This window comes from Mytilus trossulus, chromosome 7 (genome assembly GCF_036588685.1).
Source record: "Mytilus trossulus isolate FHL-02 chromosome 7, PNRI_Mtr1.1.1.hap1, whole genome shotgun sequence".
Classification (NCBI taxonomy): domain Eukaryota; kingdom Metazoa; phylum Mollusca; class Bivalvia; order Mytilida; family Mytilidae; genus Mytilus; species Mytilus trossulus.
Window position 1 is genome coordinate 83,173,779 of NC_086379.1, and position 26,696 is coordinate 83,200,474.

The 26,696-nt window shown below is 32.2% G+C and overlaps 1 protein-coding gene across 1 annotated transcript in view; it reads right to left on the bottom strand.

Moving 5' to 3' along the window:
• The window catches only part of LOC134726727 (uncharacterized), a 75,418-nt gene that overhangs the window by 24,531 nt on the left and 24,191 nt on the right, over nucleotides 1–26,696 (bottom strand). Inside the window, exons 9-19 of the mRNA XM_063591145.1 lie at nucleotides 26,318–26,663; nucleotides 23,522–24,240; nucleotides 15,646–15,691; nucleotides 15,053–15,232; nucleotides 14,381–14,643; nucleotides 13,778–13,902; nucleotides 12,919–13,033; nucleotides 10,452–10,637; nucleotides 8,796–8,918; nucleotides 6,831–7,170; nucleotides 6,258–6,497 (exon numbers count right to left, since the gene is read on the bottom strand). Of these exons, the coding sequence (XP_063447215.1) occupies nucleotides 6,258–6,497; nucleotides 6,831–7,170; nucleotides 8,796–8,918; nucleotides 10,452–10,637; nucleotides 12,919–13,033; nucleotides 13,778–13,902; nucleotides 14,381–14,643; nucleotides 15,053–15,232; nucleotides 15,646–15,691; nucleotides 23,522–24,240; nucleotides 26,318–26,663 (2,683 nt within the window). The remainder of the gene's footprint in view (nucleotides 1–6,257; nucleotides 6,498–6,830; nucleotides 7,171–8,795; nucleotides 8,919–10,451; nucleotides 10,638–12,918; nucleotides 13,034–13,777; nucleotides 13,903–14,380; nucleotides 14,644–15,052; nucleotides 15,233–15,645; nucleotides 15,692–23,521; nucleotides 24,241–26,317; nucleotides 26,664–26,696) is intronic.

The window sequence follows — 26,696 nt, forward strand, 5'->3', positions numbered from 1 at the left end:
CTTTGTTATATAATTTAATAGAAATGTGACAAAAGTTTGAAATAACGTACAGTTATTTTACAAATGATAGACCAAACGCCATTACAACATGAAAAAGGTACAGTAACATTCAACAATTGTTAGATAAAAAATGAAAACACAAACATACTGAACTTCGAGGAAAATTCAAAAAAGAAATCAAAGTCCCAAATCAAATGCCAAAATCAAAAGTTCAAACGCATCAAACAAATGGATAATAACTGTCATATTCCTGACTTGGAACAGGCATTTTCTTATGTAGAATATGGTGGATTGAACCTGGTTTAATAGCTAGCTAGATTTTTCAGTATACATAGTTGTTGGATATAATAGCCGAAGTACAAACATAAATGTAATCGCCAAAGTCTTCAGATTGGGTTTACATTCATTACAAGAGTGCTAATCGTTAAATGACATTTTTAGTAATATTTAGTGAATGACAAGCAAATACATAATCGCCAAAGTCTTGATAAATCACTGTATTTTACAAAGCAGAGAAGTTTCGATGCATTTTAAAGCTGACTATGCGGTATGGGCTTTGCTAAAGGCCATACGGTTACATGTAGTTGTTAATTGCTGTGTTATAAGGTCACTTGTAAAGAAACATTAAAATCACAAGAATACTGAAATTCGGATAAAAATTAAAAATAGAAAGTTCCAAATCAAAGGCATAATTCAAAGCACAAACACATAACACGAATGAATATACTGACATATTCCTTACTTGGTACATGCATTTTATTATGTATTATTCATGTAAAAACCGAAGTGTTGACTACTGGGCTGATGATACCCTCGGGGACAAAAAATGAAAATGTGGTATGACTGCCGATGGAACAACTCCCCACAAGAGATGTCTTTTTGAGTTTCTTTGTTACATATTTGTTATATTTCATAGATTTTCAGATTGTAAGACAATGTTGATTGCTGTATCCTTTTTTGACATTGTTACCTATTATTCTATTTAATTTGTTCACACACCTTTTTTGCGACCGTTATACAAGAGAGGGGTTTAGGAAGCTGTAAAACCATCTTCTACATAAGAAAATGCCTGTACCAAGTGACTTTCCAATTGGATATTACTAGTTCAGTAGTTCCATGATTGTACTTTTTATAACGACATTGTAGATGTTACAACCATTAAATATTACTGTATTATTGAAGAAGTAAACCGACCTCAATTAACACCGTTATTTTGATATATCTGTGGTGCTTGCGGCTTAGACAACATTTGATTTTCGAAATACAGAGTCAGTTGTGTGTATACCATATATAGTCCATCGTTCTTTACAAGACAATTCCTAATATATGTGTAGTGATTCATAATGAAAGATATAGATCTTAAATAATTTTTCGTATAGTTTTATTTCCTTACATGGATTTATTGCACAGTCTTATCTATATCTTATTTTTTCTGGATTATTGGTTACTACAATATATGTCACTTATTTATTTTTAAGATAACAATTTGAAGGAACCAGGAAGGCATTTCGAAAAATAATTTCTTTTCATTCAAGCTCGACGCAAACACATTCAAACTTCCAAAAATATGAAAGTCTAAACTAACCCAGATGACAACACCTGCCATTAACCTTTTAACCACTGTTCAAACTTCAATCTGATACATCAAATATAAAATAAACAACAAAAACGATTTATTCCTCTGCATAGGTCATATGCTTCAAAATGATTATTTCAGACTTTTGTGACTTATAAACGTATTCGTTTTTCAAAAAACACTATGGCATGATATATTTAGCAGATAATAGGTGACTCATTAAGGCAACACAAGTCGTAAATCGATTGAAAGAAAATAAGTCTACATGAAGGTAACAAACCAAAATTGACGGAAGCACGTCAACTTTATGAGAGTTTACACTCTAAAAAATACATGCGAATTTCTAATTGTCAATTGCAAACATTCGTCCCTAAAGGCTACCTATGCTGAAAAACATGTAAATTGTGCACATTTTATACAAATATAGAATAACCGTTTCACAAATGATATCGGATATGTTCCTTACGTCGTAATTACAATCCCCTTCCCTTTCATGAATGTGACTTACCGAATTATACTATTTACCGGATTTGTAATCACATAATCAACACGACGGATTCCACATGTAGAGCAGGATCTGCTCGCCCTTCCGTAGCACCTGATATCACCCCTAGTTTTTGGTGGGGTTCGTGTTGTTAATTCTTTAGTTTTCTATGTTGTGTCATATGTACTGTTGTTTTTCTGTTTGTCTTTTTCATTTTTAGCCATGGCGTTGTCAGTTTGTTTTAGATTTATGAGTTTGACTGTCCCTTTGGTATCTTTCGTCCGTCTTTTATGTTCGGATTATCTTTTAATCAAATACAAGCTTATCAAGTTGGTACATACGACAGTTATGAATCAGAACATAAATGAAAACAAAATGCAAACAATTTAATGCTACAAAGATTTTGATCAAATTCTAAGGACGCATGACTTAAAAAATATGATTTATGTGTTTTACTGTCCCTTTGGTTTCTATCGTCCCTCTTTTATGTCCGGAGTATCTTAAAATCAAATACAAGCTTATCAAGTTGGTACATACGACAATAGAGGGAAATTTCTATTGTTAACAAAAATATCAAGCTTTTCAATAACAAATATTTATGCTGGTCAAAATGCTATATATCTAATGACATTTTCCCGATAAAGAGTGTGGTTCAAACTTTTTTAATAATTTTTTTTTCAAAGGGTCAAAAGTAAATATTTCGTCAAAATTTAAATTTATATATTGTCTCTATTGCCACTTTAATGGATAATTAAAAAATAGCGAAAATAGATAAACTCGAAAAAGATTACCTTTCAATTGGATTCATATTTATGTATATCGATGTTTGGTACTCTCATAACTAAGGAGTAAACTATTTTCTATACTAAAGTCTGATGTAATGAACGTTTACTTAAGAATTAAAATTTGATTGATTTTTGTACGTATCAGAAATGTATGAGGTTTTATTTTATCAAAATAAGTAGATAAGAATTGAAATAAATTTGATTTATTTAACATGATATAATTTGATAAAATCAATACCTCTGTTTTTGTATGGTATTGTATTTGTATTAAAATGTGTCTACATTATCTTTTAATTTTGAGAATATGATGGAAAAAGTTATATCCGTAAAAAAACAGTTATGATACAGAACATAAATGAAAACAACACGCAAACAATTTAATGCTACAAAGATTTTGATCAAATAAGAGATCACGATGAATTCTAAGGACGCATGAATTAAAGAATATGATGTACTTTATTCAAAAACCATAAATAAAACTTGTAGAATTGGAATACACACTGGACGTGCATTGGCAAACACAAAAAATGACACAGATCATAGCTAAACAAGGATCAAATGAAAGTGACAAGTTCCTAGGATATATATTTTCAATGAATATGCAACGACATATGATAAGTCATTACTGATTTAGACTTTTTCTTATTGACAATTATTATGCAATCAAAACGATTACATGTCGTTAAATTCCCTACATTATATTTGTACAAAATAGATATAGGATGATGTGGTGTGAGTGCCAATGAGACAACTCTCCATCCAAATAACAATTCAAAAAGTAAACCATTATAGGTTAAAGTACGGCCTTCAACACGGAGCCTTGGCTCACAACGAACAACAAGCTATAAAGGGCCCCAAAATTACTAGAGTAAAACCATTCAAACGGGAACACCAACGGTCTAATCTATATAAACAAAACGAGAAACGAGAAACACGTATATATTACATAAACAAACGACAACTACTGTACATCAGATTCCTAACTTAGGACAGGTGCAAACATTTGCAGCGGGATTGAACGTTTTAATGGATCCAAACCTTCTCCCTTTTTCCGAAACAATAGCATAAAAGAGGGACGAAAGATACCAAAGGGACAGTCAAACTCATAAATCTAAAACAAACTGACAACGCCATGGCTAAAAATAAAAAAAAGCCAAACAGAAAAACAATAGTACATATGACACAACATAGAAAACTAAAGAATAAACAACACGAACCCCACCAAAAACTAGGGGTGATCTCAGGTGCTCCGGAATGGTAAGCAGATCCTGCTCCACATGCGGCACCCGTCGTGTTGCTTACGTGATTACAAATCCGGTAAATAGTCTAATTCGGTAGGTCAAATTCATGAAAGGGAAGGGGATTGTAGCTACGACGTAAGGAACATATCCGATATCATTTGTGAAACGGTTATTTCATAACGGTCAACCAACTCGTGATGGCGTGCGTAAAATTTACGAAGGGATGATTTCAACTTAACCATTTGGAACTCTTGGTTTAATAGCTTCCTTGTGAGCATTAACCCTCTATCAAGAAAATCATGATAGGAAATGCAAGCACGGGAATATCGTATCAGTTTGGGAGATATATACCCCGTATGCAGGTGCTGCTGGAATGTTGTTACTAAGAAATGGAAAGTTCACAATTGGAAAGCTGAAATCATCTCTTTTGTCGTAAAGTTTTGTCTTCAACCGACCCTCATTGTCAATTTCTAGACAAAGAAATAAGGATATTGCTAACTTCTTATCTTTCTTCCTAAGAAGTTCCTGCATGAAGTCAGCCTCATAATAATAGAGAAACAAGTCAGCAAGTAGAGGGGCACAGTTTGTTCCCATTGGGATGCCGACAGTCTGTTGAAAAACACGTCCTCCGAACGTAACACATATGTTGTCAATCAAGAAATCAAGCATCTTGATAATATCGGTTTCAGAGAATTTTTTGTTTGAATCAGAGTAATTCTTTACAAAGTAGGATTTATCCCTCCCTAAGACAAGATACTTGTATCTACGTTGGCCATTCTTTTTTATGAAGCAAAGTAAAACCAACTCTTTTAATTTGTCTTTTAGTTTGGAATGTGAAATACTTGTGTAAAGAGTGGAAAAGTCAAATGTTTTAATACTGTTACAAGATGAAAGAGAGTTAGATTGTATGTACTCTAAAAGATCTTTGGAATTTTTAAGTATCCACATCTAATTCACGCCACCTCTAGAATAAGTAGTTTCACAATAACGTTGAAGCCCGTCTTTGATTGCTGATAAAATAGATGTTAATAATTTAGAAAGGGGTTTCGTTGAGCACTTGGAAGACCCAGCAATATACCGTTGTTTGTAAGGACACTTATGTAGTTTAGGTATCCAATACAATGATGGAAGATCCAGTTCTTCATCTTTGGTTGATCTTACACACATTAGCATCTTTCATCATAACATCACAACATAGAAAAACACACGATAAAATATCAATTGGCAGACTTAACTCAATCAAAAAACGTATGATTACACAATGAAAGAATAAATTTGATCTGCGATATCTGAATACAAATACACAGTTAATTAAATATTAGAAACAAACATTCATGAAATACCTTTCAAAATAAAAGTATGTGAAAAGCAAAATAACAAAAATATCGAACTCCAAGGAAAATTCATAACAGAAAGTCCGTAGTCAAGTGGCAAAGTCAAAAACTGAAACACATCGCACGAAGAGATAACAACTGTCATATTTCTAACTTAGTGCAGGCATTTTCATATGCTGAAATTGATGGACAAAACTTGTTTTATATGTGGCTAAACCACTCACTTGTATGACAGTCGCAAAACATTTGATTTTATTGACAACGATGTGTAAACAAAACAAACAGTTATAAAAAGTAAACATGTAAAAAAAGATGGGGATTCAGCAGTCACAATTGCGTTATAATATTAATCACTATAAACACCAAGAAATATGTAACAAAGAAATACACAAAGGCATATATACAAAACACATTAGAGAAAAAAGAAGGAATACAAAAGTTACTTAAGACTGATTTTTTTTTATTCGAGCATCTCTGACGAGTTTGTTGTAGACTAAACGCGTTTGACGCAAATAAACAATTTAAAAAAGGTTAAAAAGGAAGTAATATGTTAAAGAGAATTTAGGACCTTAAATTACAAAAGATATCAATTACATCTAATGTAATTTGTTCCTTGGATAAATAACTCTTAGTTATTCGAAAATGTTAATGTTTTGTAAACAGTTATTTTATAATTCAAACCATATCAATAATAATGCTACCAATGTAAGGTCTCCAGACACAATTCTAGATATTAAAAACCTTTAACATGTTTGCTGAGTTCACTGTAATAAATGAATTGGTTTATAACCGACGGTTAACATTTTAGATCCGTCGCAACAATTTCATCAGTTTCACCTTCTATGTTAATTTCGTCATAAATATAACCAACATTCGGCAATACACTTGGACCTTTCAAGTTGTCATACTGTTCTGGTTTAATCTTCTGTATACAGAAACGCAACAGGACGACCTCATAACCTTTTAGTTTGAAGATGACAAGGAGTAGCAATATAACTGTTGCCAGCGCTATCGCCAGTAACACACCAAGAACAACATCTACAGATATGTTACTGCTTTCGCAACAATCTTGAAAGCCTAGAAAAAATGCAGATTGAAAACATTTTGATATCAAATACAAATCCAGTACTTGTGACACAAACTCAATCAAAATGTCAGAATGTAAAAAACCATTAAAACAATTAGTTTTTCAACTAGATAATATATTGGATGGACCAGTATTTTGTGAACTAGATAAATATATGATGGCCCAATATTTTGCAAATATAGTTAATAGCATGGTTGATTTAATTCAAAGAAATGACGTATTGTGAAATCAGGACGAATTACTAACTATTCCGTGGTCCGGAATGCAATGTATTCTTATAACATTTTAAAAACAGTAATTCCCATAAAGAAGAGCTTTCATACCTGATGATTTAGTTGAACCATTTATCGATATCTTTGTTGTAGAATCACTTATTGATGCCTTTGTTGATGTATCTGATGTCGATATCTTAATCAAAGATTTAGTCGTTGAAGATTGAGTCGTTGATACCTTTATAGAAGAATAAGTTGTTGATCCTTTAGTTGATGGCGTTATGCTTGGACTTGTTGGTTGAAAGACAGGAGGAACCGCAGTACCATTGAACACATTCCTCATTGTTGTTACAATCGGGTATTTTCCAAGCCCACATACATCATTAAAATCATCAACATCTACTGCCCATATCATACCTCCACCTAAATGGTTGTCCATGACATACTTTGTCTATAATAATAAAATCAGAAGCAACTCTTTTTTCGTAATTATATAGTATAAAGACTTTTGCTAAATTAATGTAAATTTTGATTTCTTAGTTTCTTTTCGTTGGATTCCAATTTAAAACCAATAAGATTTAAATCCGTTATGAAGGGAAATGCACGTTTAATTGTTCAATGTACATGTTTCTATGACATATGAATTTTTAGTAAAAAAGTTACTTCTAATTGTTTAAAAAAAGTAATCTTCAAAGATGATAATGTTTTCATTGTATTTTAAACGGATCTGAGTGCTAGTATATTTTCTGGGAAATGCACAAGGCTTTTTGTATTGCTCTCTGACAACTAATAAGCCATTTGCAATATATACCGTCGGAGGTGAACTGCTTGACAGTCTTGACAGTAAAAAACAATGACCTTTACTTTGTCCCAATTGTCTTTTTGAGATATATTTATTTTGTTTATTAAAGTGAATGGGGACTATTCGACTGCGCATAATTTCACGCATGAATTACAATGGGCACGAAAAATATTTGTCTTAAATCGATATTATTTTTAAAACATATTTTGATTGATTAGAAATGTTAAATCATTGAAGTTATGTCACTGAAGAAATATTTTCGTTATTAGGTGTATCTGTTAAAAAATGACATCTCACCCATTTTCCCCATTTTCCAGCCAGAATTTGGACCAAGTATTATAGAAGGTTTTTCTGTTATTATGATAAAAAATTGTCAACACCTACATTTTATCTATCATTTCATTGAAAAAAGTTTTAACATACCTGTTTAAATTTATTTTTTTTTAGATTAAATGGTACATGATCCCCTATTTGTTTTTCGACCAATTTGATTCACTATTGTAAAGAATAAAATAACAAAAAATACGGCACTTCTGATAGAAACTTCGAATAGGCCCGAGCCACCACCTTAAGTTCGATTTTAACAGTTGCCTCTAATGACGTGTTTAAACTCCATTGTACGAGGTCAACACACTTAAAATGAGTCAAATATGTTACAACTCGCTTCTTTATCTATGTGTATGTCCAAAGCCAGGAACATGCTGTTCAGTGATTGTGGTTTAACTTTGTTGCTGTCGACCATGTATATCAATTTAAAATTTTCCACAGAGCAAATATGCGGTGAAATTAAGCAACGATATCGGCGTCAACAATGTACAATATCAATAGCATCAGCTATCAAATACCACAATATAACCATATTGCGATATCACAACTGTGAAACAATCTAAACAACCAAAAAAAAACCACAAAAAAAACCGCCCCGATTTATGACAAAACAATAAATAAAATTTCAAAAATATAGTCATTAATAACAAGCTTGAGTTTGGACAGGCACATCCATAATTTGGCGAGGTAAACATGTTTCCATCTGGTTTTACGCTGCAATATCTCAGCAACAAAACTGTAAATGACTGAATTCAGTTATTTAACTTCAAAAAAAGACTCAGAACAAATCAAATGTCTGCGAATTGTAATATAAACTTATATTCTTGGACATGCACGTGCTCTTTGTCGTTTGAAGTTTAGCATTCAGTAAATTTTGAACCAATCAAAATTTGTTTTTGGTTAATGAAGGAGTATGTTTCGTGTTTTGAATTCTGGTTATATCTTACCTTTAATGCCACGCTTCTAGGATTGTCGTAGCCAACCCATTGATTACCTTTGTAGGCATATGGTACTTGTTGATCATCAAGCCAACCTTCTGTCCATCCCTGATTGTTGATATAGGAGCAGATCTGTCGAAACATAAAAAGTAATTACACAGATCGAAATCTTTTAATTAGTTGTTTCTTGAAAATATATCACGTAAATGATGATCGAATTGCTGTGAAAATATTCAATGTGTGGCTAGAAACTTCATGCATACATACACTCATCATAAATACCAGGATTCAAAATTCTTTTTTTACGCCAGACACGCGTTTCGTCTACAAAGACTCATCAGTGACGCTCGTATAAAAAAATGTTAAAAAGCCAAATAAAGTATGAAGATGAAGAACATTGAGGTTAAAATTACTAAACATTTTGCCAAATACAGATAAGGTGATCTCTTCCTGAGGTAGAAGAGCCTAAGTATTTCAAAAATGAAAAAAATTGCTAGCAGTTAATTCTAATTCATAATCATGAACATATCAATGATAACTCAAGTCAACACAGAAATGCTGACTACTGGGCTGTTGATACCCTCGGGGTAATAAATATCCACCACTAGTTGCATCGACCAACTATATCTTTATAACTATATATTTTATTATAAGAACCAGTTTGTCTAAAGTCTTAACAAAATATTTTTTTATATTGACGCAACTGTGGGCTTATATAAAAGAAACATGTTTACATGGTACACTTCTTGTAAATATACGGCATATTCAGTAAATTGTCCATTGATATTAGGACATAACTTGAGAATGGTAAAAATGACAATATTCGCACCTGTTTCTAGCTTTTTGGAGTAGACATTTTGTGTAGAATATTTGGTTGAGGCAAAGTAATGTTAAACTTGACAGTTTTTCCATATTCATAAATGATCTGTAATTGGTGATAATTAGCAATGTGTTAAAGCTTCATAACAGTTGCTTAGGGAAAATAATGTTGAGATACAGAAACTTATTTTTGGGACCGACGTACAGATGAAGAATGATAAATCTTAATACCCATCTGAGAGAAAAAAAAATCCGGGTTACAAACTAAAACTGAGGGAAACGCATCAAATAAAACTAAAATGTAATGTTTAAAGTTCTTAATAAATGCTTCGTTTTATATCAGTATCTAGATTAAAACGAGATATAATAATCTACAACAGTAGTACTGTGGAATGACAAACTAAGCATTTTGTCGTTTATTAGACTGCCAAAAAAAAAAAAGCAAAAGAAGAACATGTAGAGGTCTTCAACTTTAGATAGAATGTCTACTCTGACTATGCCACAGAAATGTCTGACTTGAGACAGGGGTGTGAACTTTGTTATTTCAGGGTATTTCAATCTTCCCCTTTTTATTTTCAATTGGGGCAATGATACAGCGAAAGTTATATTTAATCTATTATACTACTTTATTTTTAATTTCTGGAAAGTTATACATTTATTAATAGATCGTATAAAATATGATCTAACATTCAATATCAGGTATTGTTTGCTACCAGACATAAGTTACTTCTTTAGTTTTCTTTGTTGTGTCATGTGTCCTTTTGTTTGTCTGTGCCATGGTGTTTTCAGTTTATTTATGATTTATGACTTTGACAGTCCCTTTGGTATCTTTCGTCGATCTTATACCTCGTAATATGATAGATATCCTTTTTCTTTTGTAAATTTTCCTGGTGTTCCTGCTCCCATTGTAGGAGCACCAAATCCTGTCTGAGCTGTATTTTGTAACACAAAAGACCTTCCATATGTTCCAATTCCAAGTATCAGTTTGTTTGTCGGTGTTCCTCCATTTAACCACATTTTGATAGCAAAGTCCTTTAATAGAAAATTAGAATAAATTCACATAATTTCCTTCTGTACTACATGCTTTTTGTAAAATTGTATGTTGCTCGTCCTATTAATTGTTTACGCCTTCCTTTAGAAATATTGTTTATATTCTGTCCCACCGAAACCTATAGAGAGGGGTGCTCATATTCGCCGTTTTATGATTTTGATGTGTAAAAACTTCAAAGGATGGCTGAAATGAAAGTAATATGGCGGTACATTATATTTTTATAACAAATATGACTGTTTTTTTAAACTTGGACACATAACGGCACTTACCGCAAAGGACCAAAAAACAGACTAGGATTTTCGGCCAATTTCCTGAATGAAAAATACGATAATGGAGAAATATTTCTTAGTAATTCCTTGACTCATTGCCCTTTAAATTTTAGTTCTTTACATCTCTGAAATGTCTGCTATCCATCTATTATAAAATTGATTTGATAAATATTGTTTAAAGCTGCAGTTATTTGGTTTTAAATAGATGTGTAAAAACGGCGAATATGTGTCCCCCTTTGACAAAACAATCAGGAAATTTCAGATAGCCTTTAATCTAACTTTTCAGGTTATTTCTTTTTACAAAAACGTGATTTCAAGCTAACCATATTTTACTTTTGGTGTTATGTTCATATAGAAATATTAGAATACTTCAAAAACATACATACTATAATAAAATTAACGGTACCAATTTTCTTGCACTAGATGCGCATTTCGACAATACATGTCTCTTCAGTGATGCTCGTGTCCAAAATATTTGAAATCCAAAGCTTATATAAAAGATGAAGAGCTATAATCCAAAAGGTCCAAAAAACTGCAGAAAACATGGAAACATGCAAAAATTAGTACCCCACTCTATATAAATAAGAGAGGTTGATTAAAACCTAATTAGTTTTTGATCTGAGCTTTTGAGTTATTAAAAAATTGATAAGGTCATCATCGGTGAAAGAGTATGTTAAAATCCGGTCATAGATTGAAGTTCACACCTCAAATTTTTGAATCAGAATGATGTCAGCTTGAATTGATTACTCTTATCTTCATCCTCTTTTCGACGTCCAATTTACTCTTCAACTCAATGCTCTTCAACTTTGTATTTGTTTGGCTTTTCAACTATTTTGATATGAGCGTCACTGATGAGTCTTATGTAGACGAAACGCGCGTCTGGCGTATAAAATTATAATCCTGGCACTTTTGATAACTATTTACTGTCATGCATAATCAAACGTTCTACATGTTCTACAGAGAATATTGAGTTAATTATATTTAGTGTATATTGAGAGCACTGTTTTACAACGAAAAAGATCAAAGCCGCATCTGCATATCGAGTAATTTCTTACTCTTGATACGATGTTCCGGAGTTTGTACACATTTACTGTCATAGCTTCCTGATTAGAAGATTGCTGTTCACAAGCCAGTAATTGTATAACAGACCTCTTTACTTGGCGCAATTATTGTATAAGCATTGTATAAAGGACCTATATACTGACGCAATTATAGCCATCTAGTGTTTAGAGAGAGAGAGTGTTGCATTTTTTTTTTGCCTCCATTTTGCTTACCCTTGAATTCATAATTTACATACTTTGTACTTGATCAAAAGGATGCTTTATGCAGTATGCTAAAACCTTAGTTCTCGTCGTCTTTGTAAGTTTGATACAACCCCTTTCCTGTTGGTGTGTTTTATATTAGCTACAGCCTCTTTTCTATTGGTGTCTTTACCCTGAACTGCACGCATTTGTTGTTGATGTCTTTTTTTATGAATTTTTTGTTGGATAGTTTTGTTGTATATGTCCATTGTGTTCATTTGCATAGTTCACTACTGGCCTGTTATATCTGCATGGGTTGCACATTAACCATTGTCATCAAATAATGGAACTCTTATGATCTGTCTCATAAGTGAAAGGTTTGGCTAGATATAGACAAAGGTTTAATTTTTACGTTAAATGCATGTAGACAATCAGAAATTTGATCATTTTTATTAACGTCCTTGGAGCTAAGAACGTTGTTCTACATTTGCATATTACGGATCTTTATACTTACTGCATTGATGGCGGTTAAAGGAGCTATATACATGTATTACGGTAATTTATACGTACTACATGACGGGTGCCCTATATGTGGATCGGCTTACTCTTCCGTAGTAACAAAGATTACCTCCAGTTAGTGTTTGGGATCGTGTTGCTTGGTCTTTTTTTCTATGTTGTGTTTTGTGTACTATTGTTTATCTGTTTGTCTTTTTCGTTTTTTGCCATAAGATTGATAGTCTATGTATACTTACAACGTTAAAGGCCTCGTTCGGGGATAACGATTTGTACAAGGGACTGTTATGTTGTGTAACGCTGTTGTAATCACTGAACAAATCATATGACATGAGATTGATAAAATCCAAATGTCTGAAAGTGATAGAATATTGAAAAATTGTATTTTTACATTTGTGTATTTTTTTTCAATTGACAGTTTCACATTTTATGATCCTTAACATTAATACTTAATCATAAGATTCATGATTGATGACAGAAACAAAATAAATAGATGTAGTCTGATTAACTATACTAGTTGGTAAACGGAACAAATGAATAAAGACGAAAACCCCATTAGAATAAAAATTGTATTGCAGGGGAAATCACATGACTGAGATACAATGTTGGTAGATATTTAGTATGTTTGTGTTGTTTCTAAATACACTGCTTTAATCACATAGTATGCTGTATTCTGTCAGGAATCTGATGTACAGTAGTTGTCGTTTGTTTATGCAGTCTATACGTGTTTCTCGTTTCTCTTTGTTATTTAGATTAGACCATTGGTTTTCCCGTTTGAATGGTTTTACACTAGTCATTTTGGGGTCCTTTATAGCTTGTTGTTCGGTGTGAGCCATGGCTCCGTGTTAAAGGATGTACATTGACCTATAGCATGTATAATGATTCACTTTTATAAATTGTTTTTTGGATGGAGAGTTGTTTCATTGACACTCACAACACATCTTCTTATATCTGTTGAATATAATATTGCTTACTATTACGAACATGAAAATGAAAACAAAGCATACATATTTAATCTTTTTACACTGCTCTCAAAGAAAGTAGGAATTTTTACGAGGTTTTCAGGAATATTATTTTGAATAAGGACTTAAGTCTTACTGTGCGATTTTGTTGATTTCATAAGCGGTTTCAATAGTAGATTGTCCGGCTGCAACAGCGGCTGTCAACAAAAGACGTGAGCGACCGGAAATCAACATTTCACTATCATATCTTGTACGTAATGTCTGAAATATGGAAATATAGAAAAAAAAGCATATGTTGCCTAATCATACAGTTCATTTACGATTTTTACAATAGAAGAAACGATGTTGGTAATTGTATTGAAACGACTTTTTTGTAATACGTATTGACACTGTAACATTTCGGAGTTTTTCACATTTAAAAAATGTTTTACCATCAACATGTATCATAAACTCTCCAACCAAACGTACCAGTGGTATATGTTCTGACCATTGTAAAGTTTCTACATCACTTGGCATTACCATGGGATTCTGTCGACTAGTGATTTTTAGTGTGCTTTTAGTAGATTCCATATAAAAGACCTTGGACTTCCTTAATATAATTGCTGAAATATGTTGGTTCATAAATAGGACTTGATGATTTAAAGTACTTTTTTTTACAACTTATTATGTTAAACCAAGATTAATAAATGCACGTTTGCTTTGCGTGTTCTTTGCAAATTATCAAATTGAATAATATTACCTGTACTAATTGAGTAAACCTTTGTTTATCTTCTGGAGGACTCCCTCTGTTGGCAGGATATTCCCAATCAAGATCCAAACCATCGAAACCATTAGCCCTGAGGAATTTCACTGAATTTGTAGCAAACTCCTCTATATTAGATTCAGTGGCTACCATAAGTGTAAAATTGTCACTTCCATGATTCCAACCTCCGATAGCTAGCAGAATCTTTAAGGAGGGATTTTTACTGCGTACATCACGAATCATAGCATACTGTCCTTTACCTATTGAAACACAGAAACTGTTTTAACATTACCACTCAAATACAATTTATATTGAAAGGAAAAGAAAATGATCAAATGAAATGTGGAAAACAAAATGAATTTCTTTGGTAAAATATATATTTCTGGCTTTTTTGTTATAGATGACAAAATATTTTTCAATTACCACTTAAAAATGTAGTTTGAAAAAGAACCAATAGCGCAAATATAGGAGAAAAAATATACATTTTCACTGAACTATTGCACATTTTTTTTTAAAGTGGCCAGCTGAGTACTACCTGCGGGTGCGGGATAGTCTCGCTGCGTTAAAGATCCATTAGTGTCTTTCGGCTGTTATCTTCTCTTTTGTCTGGTTCCCATTCTTACTTTTACATTGTAACTTAAAATAATATTGTATCGATCGATAACTTACCCCATTCGTTGATATCATTCCATTCATACGGTTCGATATTGTTTCCCACCACCTTGGCGAAAGCATATATTACGTGAGTACAAAGATACGGATCAACATCACTAGCCATGTACTTCCAAATTCCTTCCCGATACTGAGCCCAATTTGAAAAGTAGCACACTCGTTTATAATTTCCATAGACTGTAATTAATATTTCAAAGATATATGAATATATTCAATCATGCAATCTCAAAAAAGACTAACAATGTGTTTTGACTCTTCATTTACATTTATCATCAGTGTTCAACATCCTACATGTCAAACACGCTTAAAAATTGTCATTTATCTGATTTATGTTGTGTTTTTCTTAGTTTCAAAGAAATTGATGTAGGAGAGTATTCACAATTATTCTTTGAATTTATGTAAAATACACAGTGGATATAATGTTAAGATAAAAATGAAGAATAACCAAACATGTATCTTTAACAGTTATTGGAACATTTCGAGCTAAACAAGAGTCATTGTCCTTGTTTCGAACCTTATTTTATTTTACTTAAAGTAAAACTTATTGTATTTACATTTCATTTGTTCTAATATATCGCAATCAAACTTACCAGTTGCCATTACAATTAAGAAAACCAGGCCATTGTATCTGTTCATCTGAAAGGAAAATATTATAAAATTGTATGCAATAACAGACTTTTGTAGATTTCTTATTGACAATATCTGATAAAAATAGATTAGCGCTTTATAATAATGGTCAAAAGTGATAAGGACGTAATAAATAAACAGTATAATAGTGAGAGAAAAAAGGTGAACAAGAGGGCAATAAATATTTCTTTTTACATTTTGAACCTCTTTCGCTTATTCATTTTATAACTGTATAATATGATTTACATAGAAAAGTCAAAAATACGGTTTTTTTTGTTTTTTTTAAATTTTTTATATAAATCACATATTTAGGAAATTTAAAGAACAGCCATATTAATGGGACAAACAATAATGCTCGGTAAAGGAAATTACGAATAAAATAATTGATTTTTCATGATAAAAGAATAAAAACTAAGATATCGATACAAATTCATGCAGAAAATAAATACTACCGTTCCACATAAAAGACAAAGAGGGTAGAAATAAAAAAAAAATAAACAACAAACTCAGAACTAGTTTGACACTGCCACATTTGAGACACATTTTTTGTCGAAATGCGAACCTGGTGCAGAACAATTGGTACCGTTAATGTTATTGCTACCACTGGGTCGATAGCTCTGCTGATGGACTGTTAGTTTCCGAGAGTATCACCAGCCCATAAGCCAGTACTCCGGTACTGTCACGAAAATACGGATTTTTTGTGTTAGTTAGAAATTGTTATAAGTTAAGGAATGTATCTCCCTCATGCAAAGCTCTGATTTCTTTTACGGATTTTGCTATACTTTTTGAACCTTTTGGAAAGCAGTTCATCTTTTGTATAAGCTTTGGATTTCAAATAGTTTGGCCACGAGCATCACTAAAGAGATATGTATTGTCGAAATGCGCATCTGGTGCAAAAACAAATTGGTACCGTTAATGTTATTGCAGATGCGTATCTCAAATGCAAGTCAATGACCTCGTCTTATCGTCTGTTAATAGGAGATCATTAAAGCTAGCTAATACATTATATTATTCTTCAAATTTTTTGTCTTAGTTTTTAACTGCAATAAATAATTGAAATTTGCACTCTATTTATAAAAGCTTAAGATCATCTTGTTGCTAGGTTATTCAAAAATACACGATAACTATTATCATAATTGATGGCTGATGTGGTTTGTGTTTCTGTTGTACATCTAAAGTGTCTTTGTTTTGTTCACGCATAGTTGTCAATATAACGGAATTGAATGCAACTGTCGTACACGTGAGAGGTTTAGCGTTATCAAACCATGTTCTGAAAATGCCTGTACCAAGTCAGGAATATGGCAGTTGTCCTTTTGTTTGATTTGTTTTATCATTAAATTTCGCCATTTAATTAGGGACTTTCCGTTTTGAATTTTTCCCTAAGTTCAGTTTTTTACTTTTTTATAGACGAAATGCGCGTCCGGCGGACAAAATTTAAATCCTAGTTTCAAAAATGAATTCATCTTCCACGTAGGCACTTGTTTTAATAATACAGTAATATATACTTTTATACAATTTTTTAACTTACCATTGTCGTGTAGTTCTTTGTCTTATTTTGAACGGAATAATTGTTCACGTCTACGGAAACAATAGCTCTTTAAATCAAAGTGACAGTTGTTTGTATTTCCTTATATGGCTCGCCGTTGTGGTTTTTTTTACAGAACTTTGTTTTATGGTGTTGTAAATAAAGGTGAAAAAAAATCAAATCAATTAAAAGTTATGACTTTTAGTTTCATTTCTATTTCCTTAGCGCCATGTGAGTTTAAAGAGAGGTAGTATACACGTCGTCGCGATATCAAACAAATGACAAACATAACCAGAAGACAATCAGAGGCCAGAATACTGTCTTAATAGTAGATAAGTCTTCACAGTTTGTGATACAATTAATCATGTTAGTCAACCCGAGTCAAATAAAGTGGAGAAATAGTTCAACAGAAACAATTACAATTCTGCCATCAATGCTTTATTATCCAAATAATGAAAATATTAGAAAACCGCACATTAGGTTATTTTCGCGTCAAGATTTGTTTTCGGCTTGGACATGCTATTCTAGAGAAAGTCTGTATTATAGTTTTTTACAATGAATTTAATTCAATGAACATAACATTGAAAAGCAAATCCGAGGACTGATCTAGTTTATATTGGATACCACAGCTTCACAAAATTCTATACAAAAATGGTACATTCCTAATCTGCATGTTTGACAAAATAGTTCATTAAATTGAGAAAGATTCTGTCCGCTGTCAGAGAGGGTTTGTATGATTACAGTGAAACTGTTTACTCGCGTAATGATATACATAAAGGCAAGAGTAATAAACCGTTGTTCGGAAATTCGTAAATCGATTGAGAAAAAGAAAATATATGGGTTACAAACTAAAATTAAGGGAACATATCAAATATAAGCCATATGTGGATTTTGAAAAACTCAAAATAATAATAGATTATATAAATCTCAATCTTTCTCATAATTAGAATTCTCAAAACTTTTGATTATTCAATCCTGTAAACCACAGTTCTCAAAGTGAAATAAAAAAAGTATTATAGAAAAAAAAATCCACAGTGCTTTTAAACATAAAATTGTTGGCACATGCCTTGCATTCATTTCTTTTGGACAAATTGGCATTTGTTGTTTGTTGTTACTGTGAACAGAAGTTTAAAAAATGCTACGCATATAATTAAGTTATCATTGTAATGGAGTACCTTATTGACAAGATATTTGTTAAATTTGGAGACAAATTGTCGCAATTCCAATGGGAATGAACTGTGTGCATCTTCTCTTTTTGTCATATATGAGTTTGAGTTCCTTTCACCACTTGACAAACACAAGAAGATAAAAGAAGCCGGGAAATTTAATTTCAAATTCAGATATATTGATGATGTTCTTTTCAAAAACAACTCAAGCATTTTCTGATTGCGTTCCATATAATATATCATCCAGAACTACATAATAAGGAAACAAGAGACACGGCTTCCTTCGTCTCATTTTAAGACTTGAATTTGAATGGTGAGTCATATGACACTCTCGTTACCAATATATAGTTTGTACTTTTGACGACATGTTTATTGGATTTTGATGTAGAATTTTGAAGCACAGTATTCCTGGAGGATTGTTTCATACTTATAAATGTGTCAGATTTCCCGTAGTCACTTGTAAAACAATGTATATAAAGAAGCAAGATTATTTAACATACAGGTGCATTGGTGGTTTTCTTTCCATTAACAATCCAAACTTTTCTGATTGGGTCCAAATAATATATATATATATATAATATCAACTTTAAAAAAAAAAATTATATATAAAAGAAACCACATATAAAACTTCCTCTGCATCAGTACAGGACATTTTACTCGAATAAGACAACAGCGGTAATCTCAGTACCAACAATAATTTGCATTTCTATTTACATTTTTTAATCTATCGAGACAGTGAACATACATTATACAATATGTTTACAAAGACAAGTTTTGTGTCACGTTTGCTATTTTATAAGGATTTTCTTATCCCTGGCATTGAATATATTAGCCGTATTTGACATTTTGGAATTTTGGATCCTCAATACTTATCAATTATAATCCTGTTATCTTTGATAACTACCTTCACCTTCCTTTTGTTCCATTGTCAAATTTACTATCTACTACACCTTTAGTGTTGGTAAAATTGAGAATTTAAATGGAGAATATGTCAAAGAGACAACAACCCGACCAAAGAACATGGAACGTGGAGGGTTACCAAGTAGTCTTCAATACAGCGAAAACATCCCGCACCCGGAGGCGTGCTTCAGCTGGACCCCAAAAAAAATGTGCACTCGTTCAGTGATAATGAACGTCATACTAAACTTCGCAACATATAAATGAACTAATATAAAAAATCATACAAGACTCACAAAGGACAGGGGCTACTGACTTGGGACAGACACAAACATGTAGTTGGGTTACATGTGTATTTATTTGTTTGTTAGGTTTTTGTTTATTTTTTATTTTTTGTTTGTTGGTTTTTTCATTTTTTGTTTTTTTATCTCAAGCCTTCTTTTATACCTCTTGCCAATGTAGAAAAAACAACACAGAGCTATACGCATAGTAAAACTAAGTTAAATATAAGTCCAAGTCCGATGTCAGAAAAGGTAACAAAAGAAACTATACAAAATAACGATGATGCATAAATTAACAAAGGACTGACATGCCAGCTCCAGTGTCTTTGTTCGAATAATTTATCTGTTTGTCTGAATTTTTTATCAGTTGTGTTATATGTCTGTGATGCATGTTGACACAGTTTTGGCTGATGAATTCAAATAATGGTCACTAAAACTATTATGTCTTTTCGGGTTACCCATCCAATTTTGTCAATGGTCACCTATTAACAACTGGAATATAAGAGTAAGGCGAAGTAAGCTACACAAAATATAAATCACAAAAAAAAGAACTATGCGGAATATTCAAAATGAAAAATCCACACTCAAATTAAACAAGCCAAAGCTCAAACTCATCAAACGAATGGATAACAACTGTCATATTCCTGACATGGTATTGTCTTATCAGGGCCTTTTATAGCTGACTATGCGGTATGGGCTTTGCTCATTGTTGAAGGCCGTACGGTGACCTATAGTTGTTAATGTCTGTGGTTTTTTTTTGTCTTTTGTGGATAGTTGTCTCATTGGCAATATATTTATAACCATACCACATCTTCTTTTTTATATAGTACAAAATAGTTTCAATCTAATTCAATTCTTTTTCGGAAAATGTTAGTACCTAGTCAGGATTATCAGTCAGTTGTGTTTAACGATATCGTTTTATTTTGTCATTTTTTTACTCCCCTTTTAATTTGTCTTGCAGAGCGTTTTTTTTTTGTAAGATCTCCATCTAGCCGTCGGCCTTCGAGATGATCTTAGACTGGCACACCAAGTATTCATGGGATAACTGTTATTTATCAAATTGTTCTTTTCTATGTATGTTTGCATATGTATTTGTTGAACTTCAATATTCAGATTTATGACTTTAGGACAGCAGTATACTTCTGTTGTCTTTATCTGTTTGAGATGTTTGTAGGCCATGCAGTCTATTGTCAAAATATGAAAATAAACAGATGCCCGGGAAAAGATTTATTTTTCAATATAATTCCTGTGAATGTAACATTATACAACGAGTAGTACTATACGTGCTTTGTTCACAAGTTCCATAGAGTTGTGCCCCCTTTTCTTCAATATGACGTTAATCACAGATGTGAATACGGACAATGTTGTTATGAATTCCAACTATTCTGTGTTAAACTTAGCATTATGTATTCGGGTTTAGTTTTCTGTAATTAGTTAATACTTCAGTTTCATTATGTATATCTCTTTCATATTCATTTGTTAAAATTTACTGTTTGTAATAGCATGAATTGTTCTATATAATAAGGATGTTCTTATCCCGTGCATAAAAACAATGCCCTATTTGGCAAAACCTTTTCAACTTTTGATCTTCAGTGCTGTACAACCTTGTATCTTTTTCACTTTCGATCATTTATATCTGGGCTTTATGTATTCGGGTTTAGTTTTCTGTAATTAGTTAATACTTCAGTTTCTTTATGTATATCTCTTTCATTTTCATTTGATAAAATTTACTGTTTTCAATAGCATGAATGGTTCTATATAATAAGAATGTTCTTATCCCAGGCATAAAAACAATGCCGTATTGGCGAAACCTTTTCAACTTTTGATCTTCAGTGCTGTACAACTTTGTCCTTTTTTCACTTTCGATCTTTTATATCTGGGCGTCACTGGTGAGTCTTGTGTGGACAAGGCGCGTTTTTGGCGTAATGAATTTTAAACCTGATGATTTTTGTTATCTATTAATCATGTTTTTCTTTGTCTAATACGTTCTCCTATTTATTTGTATTGTAGTCCTGTAATATTATGTTGTCATTTCAATGTTATATTTAACTTTGCCATTAAAGTGCGAGGTTTGGCATGCCACAAAACCAGGTTCAACTCACCACTTTTATTCCCCTTTAAAAGTGTCCTGTACCAAGTCAGGAAGATGGCCATTGTTATATTATTGTTCGTTTCTGTGTGTGTTGCATTTTAACGTTGAGTCGTTTGTGTTTTCTCTTATTTTTGAGATATTGAGATAAGACGTGGCACGGTACTTGTCTATCCCAAATTCATGTATTTGGTTTTCCTGTTATATTTGTTATTCTCGTGGTGTTTTGTCTGATGCTTGGTCCGTGTCTGTGTGTGTTGCGTTTCGGTGTTGTGTCGTTGTTCTCCTCTCATATTTAATGCGTTTCCCTCGGTTTTAGTTTGTTACCTGATTTTGTTTTTTGTCCATGGATTTATGAGTTTTGAACAGCGGTATACTACTGTTTCCTTCATTTAAGGTAATGAATAATCTTTCTCAGTATAGATCCACAACAATTCCCACAACAAATACACAAAAGTCTTAGTCACTTTTGATCAATAACATATTTGCTCAGATTGATGGATCGACATTCCATCATATATTTCGGTGCTCCAATGGGAACTTATTGTGTATCACTATTTTGATACTCATCCCAAGCATAATTCATATAGAATCTTCTCAACGTCAATTATAAAAGAAACATCTTGCAAAGTTCTTTCATTTCAATATAATTTGATGATGTCACTGGCGAACTAGCGCCTTTTAGATTTAATATCAGTTAAATCGTGTGTCCTATTTGCAATAGACAATCTAATTATGGACATGTATATCAAGAGATGTCAACTCTGTAGGAACACCAATTCTCTCTCATTTTAAAGTACATGTGATTGCCTCAGTTTTAGTAATTATCATCATAAGAGCATGCAACTGTAAGGCGGTTTAAGAAAAGTTACGGTTTTGTAGAAAACATTTAATGCATTGGTTTGACATATCACAAGTAGAACTAATAAACATAACTTTAATATTTTATAACAAATAGGAAAATATCTAAATACATTCTGGAACATTGCAATGTGTGTTACATGTTTTTAAAACGTGTTTTACACATAAAAGTCAGAAGAAATTTAAAAGAAAACCAGCAAACTTGCATGACTTCAATCAATATCTGAGGTGTTGTGAATGTTTTGAAAAATAAATGGAAAGAAAATAATTTATGTAGAAAGGTGTTCCCAAATTCGTTCAATAGCTATTGTAGTACGTTATTGTAAAAATCCAATGGTAAATTAATTAGTTATCTCAAAATTATATCGGTGGATTATAGTAATTTGTTTTCAACGATGAATTCATTGTTATGGACCACTTATGTAACGCACACAACCATTGCATACTAAACATTTGTTTAATGATATGTTTACATCGATGAAATGTAAAAAGAAGGAAGAAGCTAAAGCTGTTAAAATGAATAAAATGAAATCAATTACAAAATATGCATTACCTAAACACAGTATTAGATGAAAGGTGTTATTGTCGAGTGAACAATATTTCAAAACAATAACTTACATAAGGAACGCGTTCATTTCAGAGAAATTTTAAAAAGTAATAAAAAAAAGTAATAAAATTAAATAATTGAAATGAGTTTATAAGGTGTGAGAGTTTACAACCAAAAGATAACGAACACAAAGATAACAAACCTTAATGAAAATATCTTCACATGGTATTATGCACAATGCATTTAAACATGAAATGTATAACTTAAATAATTAAAATTACAAAAAAAACACAAGAAAAAATAAGCCTGCGGTTTGTAAGCGTATTAGGTCAACATGATTAGATAGTGTGATCACTGTTTAATGGAATTTATATTTTAAGTTAATACAATAAAAAAAAATACAAAGTAATAAATATACCAGTCTATGCGTTATAAACTAAGTTGTTAATGATTTGACGTGTATAATGTCATTATACATTGGTTGAGGTACCTAGTTTTCCAGACTTTGATATGACTGCGTTATAATTCGGCGGTTCAACCACATCGAAGTTATTGTAGTTACTATTCCTTTGTTCAAAGCCATAATCTTCACTTTCTAATGAAGGGTTTTCATGTAAAGTAACATGTGACTGTTTTTGTCTTAGAATGTCATCTGATCTTGCACTATCACTTATGTTTCTTGTGTTATTTTGTCTTAGAATGTCATCTGATCTAGCACTAGCACTTATATTTCTTGTGTAATTTGATAGAAGAACGTCAGGGGATGAAGCACTATAATTCACAGGATTCGAATTAGGTGGTGGAAATCTAGGCGGAGGTGTATTTGGCGGTGGTTTGTTAAAAGCATCGAAACGACTTACATTGCCATGCACATGATTAACACTGGGAAGATATTTCGCCTGCTCGGGCCGATCGTTAAAATACACTGGTTCAGAATCTTTTTTAAATCCTGAATCGTCCATATGCATATTAACTGTTTGAACACTTGGTGGTGGAATGCTAGAAAAATCTGATTTCTTCTTTTCTGATGATTTCTTACCGCGTATTATATACAACGGGTTTATTTCATAACCTTTGAGTCTAAGGATATATAACACTAAACATATAATGATCACTAAAGCTATGGCCAAGAAAACTCCAAGAACAGCTCCTACTGCAGATCCATCATTATTTGGACAATCGCCTTGTAATCCTACAAAACAAGGTGGAGAAGTAACATATAACTGACGCAAAGTAATCATTTTATAAATAATCTCGTTTTGAGAGCGGCACCTGTAAGATATGTAATTTATTTATCATGTGGGTTAAAAAGAACATACATTTGGTCCAAAAGTAATGAAATTGAGACAACAGCAGATGGTCACCAATAGGTTTTCAATGCAGCGAGAAATATCCGCACCCGGATGCGTCTTTCAGCCTGCCTCTAAACTAATATATATATACTAGTTCTGTGATAATGAACTTCATAATAAACTCTTAATTATACACAAGAAACTAAAATACAAAAATATACAAGACTAACAAAGACCAGAGGCTCCTGACTTGGGACAGGCGCAAAAATGCGATGGGGTTAAGTCAACCTGATGTTCAGGGGTTGTCGTTTGTTTATGTGGTTCAGAAGTTTTTATCATGTATCCGTTGTTATATAGATTGGTCCATTGCCTTCTCCGTTTAAATGGTTTTACACTAGTGATTTTAGAGCCCTAAATAACTTGCTGTTAAGTCTGAGCCAACACTCTGTGTTGAAGACCGTACTTTGACTTATAATGGTTTACTTTTATAAATTTGGATATGGATAGAGAGTTGTCTCATTAGCACTCATGCCACATCTTGGATTGATCTCAGGTGCTCCGAAAAGGTAAGTAGATCCTGCTCCACATGTTTCACTCGTCATTTTGGTCATGTTAATACAAACCTGGTAAAAAGGCTAATCAGGTAGGCATAATCGGGAAAAGGGGATTAAATAATGTTTTAAACTAGGTATTACGTGCATGTATAAAACATCTTAATTAAGATATAAATAAATATGGTTCGGGTAAGTAAGTTTAGTTGTTATAAAGAATTTCATAAGCACAAATATAAACTTGTCCCAAGTTTTTGTATCTAAAAAATTAAATTATTGACATATTAATGTTGAGCCCAATTGCCATGCGCTTCTCATTTTGTGTGTAATGTATTATAATATCGAACAAAAATGTTTGCATCTTCAAAATGAAAATGAAAATGCATGAAATGTATTTGGAGGATAAAATTAAGAATGGAAATTAGGACGCAGACAAAGGGAAAATAAAATTTCTGTTCTGAGGACATATTTATAACCAAAATGCATTGATAAAACTATTTTAATATTATTAGATGTTTAAGGGGTTTGAGGGGTTATTTCTCATGGTTGTTTTCCTATAAAGGCTACATTTCAAAAAAACTAAACGAAATATTTTTGGAAGCCCATATTAAACAAAAAGTGGATCTGCAAAAAGTGACTGCTAACAAGACATTTTAAAACATACACAATCATTACTTGACAAAAACATGTTTGCAAAGCCCTATCTTCCATAAATGATGCATCACCATTCTGTATATATATATATCCTTTACCCTCATTCACTACTTGCTTTTCACCATATTTTGTACTGATAGATCCAGTACCAAAAGATTTAGCATGTCTGGTTTTTGTTCCGAATCTATTTTACACTAATTGGGTCACTCAAATGTTAATTTATAAATAATATTAATATTACCACTTGCTGCTAAATTCTGGAAATGAAATTCGTAACCGTATGTATAGTATTTCAATGAGAGTATAACCCTCTAGAAAATTCTGAAATTCACATTTCCTCATTTTTCCGATCACCTAACCAGCTATTAAAATGTATTAAGTGGACTAAAAAATAATCAATATAACCTCGAATAAAAAACTTTATCGTCAATTTCAACAATTAATTATATTATTTTCTGTATATCTCCAAAAAGAAATACTCGGCAACCCATTATTTTGAGACATCACTTTGTTTATCCAATATCAGTTTCCCATTTTGCAATCATGCCTAAGTACGTTCTATAACTTTTACCTCGAATTAATATGTAGGGCGATATTGGAATACACCAAATTGGTCTCATTTGTCTTGAATCATGAGTTGTACTCTAGCAATTATTTTAATAGTTGCTAGTGTGCAAGTAATTGACGCTAGGTGGTGTTTGAAATTTAGTAATTTTTCATCTTCTTTTTTTATTTAAATGTTCATGCTTCGTTCTTTAAATTTTCATGTTACCTGACACAACAGGGCCGTTAACTCCAGAGCTTGGTGTTGTTGAATCGGTCAATATAGCCTGGTTCCCTCTTTTTGGAGCATTATTATTGTTAGAAGTTAAACGTGAGGTACCTGTAGATATCGATCCTTTGTCTGGGGCATTCGTTTGTCTAGGTCCTGGTGCATTCGTTTGTCTAGGTCCTGGTGCATTCGTTGGTCCAAACGTTGGAATAGGGGCACCATTAAAAACATTCTTCATAGTCATCATTAAAGGGTTTTTGCCTTGTCCACATAGTCCATGGAAATCGTCAAGATCTAATGCCCATGTCATACCACCGCCTAAACCATTGTCTATAACGTATTTTGCCTGTAATGTAAAGATATTGGAAAACGTCAGTTG